At 45.2% G+C, this 6,305-nt stretch overlaps 1 protein-coding gene across 1 annotated transcript; it reads left to right on the top strand.

Moving 5' to 3' along the window:
* Positions 1-2,720: 2,720 nt before the first annotated feature.
* On the top strand, positions 2,721-5,781 carry LOC139826652 (S-adenosyl-L-methionine-dependent tRNA 4-demethylwyosine synthase TYW1-like). The gene is made up of 4 exons (XM_071803002.1): positions 2,721-2,834; positions 3,386-3,470; positions 4,257-4,451; positions 5,607-5,781. Exons 1-4 carry the CDS (start codon positions 2,809-2,811, stop codon positions 5,664-5,666), a joined length of 366 nt encoding a protein of 121 aa, XP_071659103.1. The 5' UTR covers positions 2,721-2,808; the 3' UTR covers positions 5,667-5,781.
* Positions 5,782-6,305: the final 524 nt, after the last annotated feature.

Here is a 6,305-nt window from a genome sequence, read left to right as displayed (position 1 = left end):
AGGCACCGTGTGGGATACCAGCACAACCATTTTCTGACCCCTGGTAAATTTCCGGGCCTCCTGTATGTTCAGTACCGCTGCAGCAACTGCCCGCGGGCATCCCGGCCACCCTTTTGCAGTTGCATCTGATTGTCTGGAGAAATAGGCCGCTGCTCGTCGGTACGGGCCAAGATCCTGTGCCAGTGTACCCAAGGCTATTCCCTGCTTCTCGTGAGAGAATAGAAAAAATGGTTTACTCACACCTGGGAGTCCTAGAGCAGGCGCTGTCAAAGCCTTACCAAGTTCTTCAAAGGCTCGTGTAGCTCCTTTATTCCATTGCAGGTGTTCCTGATCTGTGGCTGCTGGCACATACAGTGGCTTGACAAACAATCCATAATTATAAATCCACAACCGGCACCACTCTGTCATGCCCAAGAAGGGTCCGTAATTCTTTTACAGTTTGAGGCTTTGATGTTTGGCATACGGCCTCCTTTCGAGCCTGGCCCAGGGTCCTCTGCCCTACGCTGATTTCATAGCCCAAATGAGTTACTCATGAGTTGCTGTATCATCTGGGCTGTCTTCTGTGATACCTGGTATCCTTGGAGCCCCCAAAGTTCAATAAGCTTACAGTTCAGGTTATGCATGTCTTCTGTGTCCTGGTAGCGATCATCCACATATTGTTGCATCTGTCCTTCATCAGATGGGGCTTCCCAAGATTCAAGATCTTTAGCGAGCTGATTTCCTAGTACTGTTGGGCTGTTTTTAAATCCTTGTGGCAACACCATCCAGGTGAGCTGGGTTTTACATAAATATTGTCTGGCTGGCTTCACGGAGAGAGAGGCAAAAAGGCATCTTTCAAATCTAAAACAGTAAGCCAAATCAAATTAGAGTTAATACAGTCAGAAAGGTGTTTGCTACCACTGGGTAGAGGTCCTTTATTATTCTGTTTATAACCTGACTTGTATTAATTTCTCTATTACTGGCCAAATTCCTTCTCCCAAAAAGGTTGGAAGGAATTGGACATATATAGAAATTTATCAATACCTACTTGTTTACCCAATTTGTATTTCAAAGGTTCACAAAAATATGCCCGTTCACTTTGGCCAGTGACTCCCTTTACCTACTATGTAATTGTTACTTGTTGTCAATCCACCAAAAATTCCACTTGTTTCTGTTCATTCCAGGTTCCCATCAGTCTTTTTCAAAACTTGCTACTGTCTGTTTCTCTCTCTGCCTACTTCCTCTGTACCTTCCCCAACGTTCATTTTCCCAACATATATACTGACCTCTCTCTAAAGGCTTTCAAAGCCTTCCAACCTCTTCAGTTCCATACTTACTTATCCTTTCAAGAATCTTCCTTGTCCCTGTTACTGAATACTCTCCAAGCTTCATCTAACAACCTTTCCAAATTTCTACTTTCTGTTGCCCTCAGTTTCTACAACTTCTCCAGGGGAGAAGGTCAATTCCCTGTATCATTGGGATCAGCATTTGGATCATCGTTCAGTTCCTCACCACCAAAACCAGAAAGAAGGCAAGGGAAGATGGAAGTGCTTTTGTCCAAGAAGGCCCCGAAATCTGCGTGTGGAGGCGAGTGGCTGCCGGGTGACGGTCCCCACTGGTGCAGTGACACGTGCTGCCCCACTGTGGGCCCCCCCGTGGGTCACTGCGGAGCCCAGGTGTGGTCGTGTAGGAAACGATCACCTTGCCAATAGAACAGGCCCAGGCAGGATCTCTCAGCAAAGCACATTTTGTTAATGATTTTGCAAGACCGGGTGTTCTCCCTAAAGGCAGGCACGCATAATAGGGCAAAAAGCCCCCGTTTATATCCCCCCAAACCCTGGGTGCAATTTCCCTCCCCTGTTGCCCACTGGTCGGTTCTTCAGGGTTTACAGAGCACCCGACACCTGCCTCAGTTTACGTATTTCATTCATCTAATCCGAACAACACCCTTTCCCTTATTGATCTATTTAAAAATGGGTTCCTGGCTCTTTGGCCGTCCTTCCCTCTAGATTAACTTGTAAATACAGGTGTCAGTTTGCATTCTGGGATTAGTTTGAAGAGATTTTGTTTTACATTCAGGATTCACAGTCTGATGTGTCTCGGTCCCTTCCCTCGCTGGGGTCAGGTGCCAGCTCCCCAGTTTTGTGAAAACAACGTTTCTTCCTTGAACGTTCCTTACAGTTCAGTGCACCTGAGGGTTATAATCCGCAGCCTGGACGGTCTCATGTTTGTGGGTGACTCGGTGCCCTCGTTGCTCTGATGTTGGAGCAGCTCTCTGCTGAACGCTTCTCCCGTCGTTACTGAGAGATCGTGTCAGCCTGGGTTGCTCTGTCACTGCAAATCAATCACTCTACTTGTGCTGGAGTTCTCGGGTTCCTCTTTCCATTGATGTTACTGATGAGGTTGGGCTGGTTTTAGGACGGGAGTGGGATTAGGCTGTTCAGGATGGTAAAAGCTCCTTGCGCAGGTGAGCAAAGTTCTGCTGCGCGAGTTGGGAGGTTCCTGCGTTCAGCTGGATCCGGCTGCGTGTGACCTGAGTTTATTGGAGCGTGGCCTAGTTCAGAGACGTGGTTGTGTCTTTCTCTGGGTGTGAGAAGCTAAAATGCTTTGATAGCCTCATTTAATTAGTGCTGAGAGTCTGTTCACAGGATAGGTGTTTTAAGTGGTTTTGGGAGAATGGGGTTAACATCACTTTGAAAAGGGATTGAATGAGAAGTGGTGCTTGTTTCTTAGGGTGAAAAATCCAATGGGAATCCAGCTTCTTCTGAAGGAATAGAAGACAAACTCGTAAATGGATCAGCCACCCTGGAGGCAAAGTAAAGATTTTCTATGGGTCTCAGACTGGCACAGCAAAGGTATCAGTTACTTTTTTTTTTCCCCACCTACATGAAGTAATTTGAAATATTGAGACTCAAGTCTGTTGCTTGCCTTAGAAGTATTGCACAGTGTAAACATCGGAAAGTTCATTAGCTCATGAGAAGTCATTGCCCAACATGAAAGACAACGTAAAATTATGTAAAAATAACATTTTTTTCTACTTGCTTTAAATGGCGCATGCAGTAGAGACATTGATGATGAAGTTTAAAGTTTACTCTTGCCGTACCCGTAGTTGCGAGCGGGTCTTCTCAGAGACAAGTACTGGTTTAGGTGCTTTTGAAAAAAATGGTGTGTGTAAATGTGAAATCATTAGTCATTAAAATTCATGTCACTCTCTTCTTGCAGCCAATATACTTGATTTTTTTTTTTCTTAACATGAGGAATTCTAGGTCCAGTGTCCAGTTCTCGGATGTCTTTGTTCTTTCTGTTGTGGGAGGTGTCTTGTGACTGGGCGTGTGGGGGTTGTTTGGTCGCTACCATGCTTGGGTTGAAGCAATTGATAAATTCCTATTTTTTTTTTTTTTTGGAGGTTTGCCAGAGGTCTGGCTGAAGCCGTTATTTCACTTTGTTTGCCTGTGGAAGTCATCAGCATGGGAGATTATGATCCAGAGGAGGTAAGTACCTTATAAATATGACTAATAAAGAAAAGCTTTTCCTTGTGTTGCGAAGGCTCTTTTCCCCTTGTATTTCTCTCCTATTATTCTGGAAATTCCCATGCTGTGTGTTAAAAATCGCTTCCCTTCTGTATAAGTGTAGCCCATCAACCCTCAGCAGAAAACACCTAAATTTTGAATATTCCTAGGAGAGGATTGCCTAGAGTATTTTGATGGTGACAGTGACTTGGTATGAGCTGGTTCTGTAACTCAGGTGTGAGTTCAGTGAGAGCGGTTGCACCAGGTCCCTCTGTTCTGTCTCTGTATCCCCAGGGAAGGGTTCAAAGCCAGAACAAGCAGATGGTGACAATTTGCAGCCTTCACAGGCTCATAAGCTAAAAACTCCTTGCTGGTCATATTTAGATGGAGTAATCCTTGAGGCATTTTTCTTCTGTGAATATTGATAGTTGTTTTTTTGAATCAGTGAGAAACTTGATTGCTGCAAGAGTCTGCTCAAGAAGCTGTCGATTGGGGTGGGGAAGGGAGATGTTCTGTTCTCTTGTACCACCTCTGTGAAGCAGCAGACAGACAGTTTGATCTCTCCTGGCTAATTTAAGGCGTCTCTGCAGGGGGGATGGCCGTTCGCCACTGTTGGGGTTATCACCTGCAGCATCCCACACCAAAATCCCACTTAGAAAAAACCTCATCTTTTAACTTCTTCCAACTCCCCATGTGTTCCAGTTGTCTTACTAATGGGAAGCGTTCTGAGAAATGCACCGATCTCTTCTATTCTCTTGATATTATTAGACAACCGGCAGGAACGTTTGTGTGTTCTTGGTAGCTACGTACACTGACGGGCAGCCAACCGAGAGTGCAGCGTGGTTCTGCAAGGGGTTAGAAGAGGCAGCGCGTGACTTTCGCTTTGGGAAAACGTATCTGAAAGGCCTGAGATGCGCTGTGTTTGGCTTGGGAAATGCGGTTTATGTCGATCATTACAACACTGTAAGTATCTGCTCTGCACCTTTCTGAAGTTTCTGCTCCGCTGAAAGGCTGAGCTTCCCAAAATGCTCCAAAACTGAATGATAACTGGTAGCTTGTGTGAGATTTGCAGCCTTTGTGTGGACTGGGTTTAGGGCACAGGCAGTGCAGTTTTGAAGCAAGTGTGCTGCCCCTTGAAATGGGAAAGGAGGTTGTTAGCCAATCTTGCAGCCTGAGAAAATGCTGATTCCCTTTCCATCAGTGTTCAGTCTTGCATAAAAATACAAATACAGCACAAACTAAGTGCCTGCAAGCAACACAGAGCTGGAGAGAGGCTGATGGTTCAGGTATTTGGCTGGGTTCTATTTGCAGTGCTTCCATTTTGCTGTGTGAACGCTTTAGTAATTTAATCTGTTCAGGTAGGTGTCAGGAACTAAAATGCAGATAGAAGCACTTTTCATATTAGTGTCTCCTGTGGTGATTAGTAGGTACAGCCTAACACGTTCTTATTTGTTTCTGCAGTTGCTTGTAGCTGCTTGAAACAGTTCCTGCTGGGCTCAAAGTTTGGGTGGTGGGTTTTTTGTGTGGTTTTCTTTTTCCCAGGAAGTACATTTAAATCTTTCTTCAGCCTTAGAGGGAGGCTCAAGCTGCTGTTCTCATAGGAAAGATGACTGGGGGAAAAAAAGGCACTCAACCAAAACCAAAATGGGCCCAAACAAACAAAACAACCAAAAAAAAAACCCCAAACTAAAACCAAGAGCAGCAAAAACCCCAAACAAACCCCCAGTGTGACTCCACAGATATTCCTTCAGTGTCCTCTTATTTTATGGGTACAAAAATATTGATTGTCTTTTAGACTTCCCTGCTGCTGTAAAGTCAGCACAGACCTGTGCTCTGGTGGGTTGTTCACCATCGTTAGTTTTAACCGCTCCTTGATTTGCCAAATGATTTATTGGGAGCGATAGCTGGATATGAGGCTGGGCTGTGGTGGGCGCTGGAGGAACCCAGATGTCCTTTCGTGGGGAGAGTAGATGGGTGTGAGGGGAAAGCCCAGGGTCCCGTTGCTCTGGCCCTGGCAGGGGAGCTGGGACCGGGAAACTGGTTCTTCTGTGACACAACCTGTTCTCGAGTCCCATCCTGTGGTTTTATTTGGATTTTTCTTTTCTGCTTGCTTTGCAGCCCAAACGTGAACTGCGTGCGCTCTTGTGTCTTCCCAACCTCCCCGTGGGGACCCTTTGAGGGGATTTTGTCTTGCTGGTCTTTTTCTTGGGTGCAGTGTCCAAGAGCAGTTGGAAGATGGTTTTTGGAGGTGGCTGGTTAGTTCTGTTTTCTTAGGATTGTTCTGGCGGATGGTGATGGGTTTTAAATCTAAAATCTCTTGGCAAAAGTTTGGCCTCAAACTTCAGGTAAGGGCAGAGAACTCATCAGTCAAGTGTGATACAGATGATAGTGATGTCCTCACACTATCTATGGAGTATCTCTCATTTATTTTATATGGATAGTGGTGATACACTTCAATAATCATTGTAGATTCTGTTCTGCAAATAAGGAAATATGTGACATCTTCATAGGTCTTCCGAATTCTTCTGTGGGCAATCTAACAGCACAGGTGCGTGACACAGCTGCTGTTAATGGACAAAATGGCCTGAGAAGATGATCTGCCAGTGTCTATTAGTTTCAGAATGCTTTTATTATAGCAATAGGTATTTTTCATTCAAATTAGTTGCTAAAAGAGTAACAGTTCCTCCAGAATCTAATTCAAGAATTCAAGGGAGCAGCCTGGGATGGCGAAGCCAATGTAGGAATTAGTGAATCTACTTGGGCTGAGGGACGGATGTCTCTTCTCCATCTCACCTGGGTGAGAGGAGCTCTCAAGAA

Source organism: Patagioenas fasciata (assembly GCF_037038585.1).
Source record: "Patagioenas fasciata isolate bPatFas1 chromosome 19 unlocalized genomic scaffold, bPatFas1.hap1 SUPER_19_unloc_1, whole genome shotgun sequence".
NCBI lineage: Eukaryota > Metazoa > Chordata > Aves > Columbiformes > Columbidae > Patagioenas > Patagioenas fasciata.
Note: the sequence above shows the minus strand (reverse complement) of the source record. Positions and strands in the feature narration are given on the sequence as shown.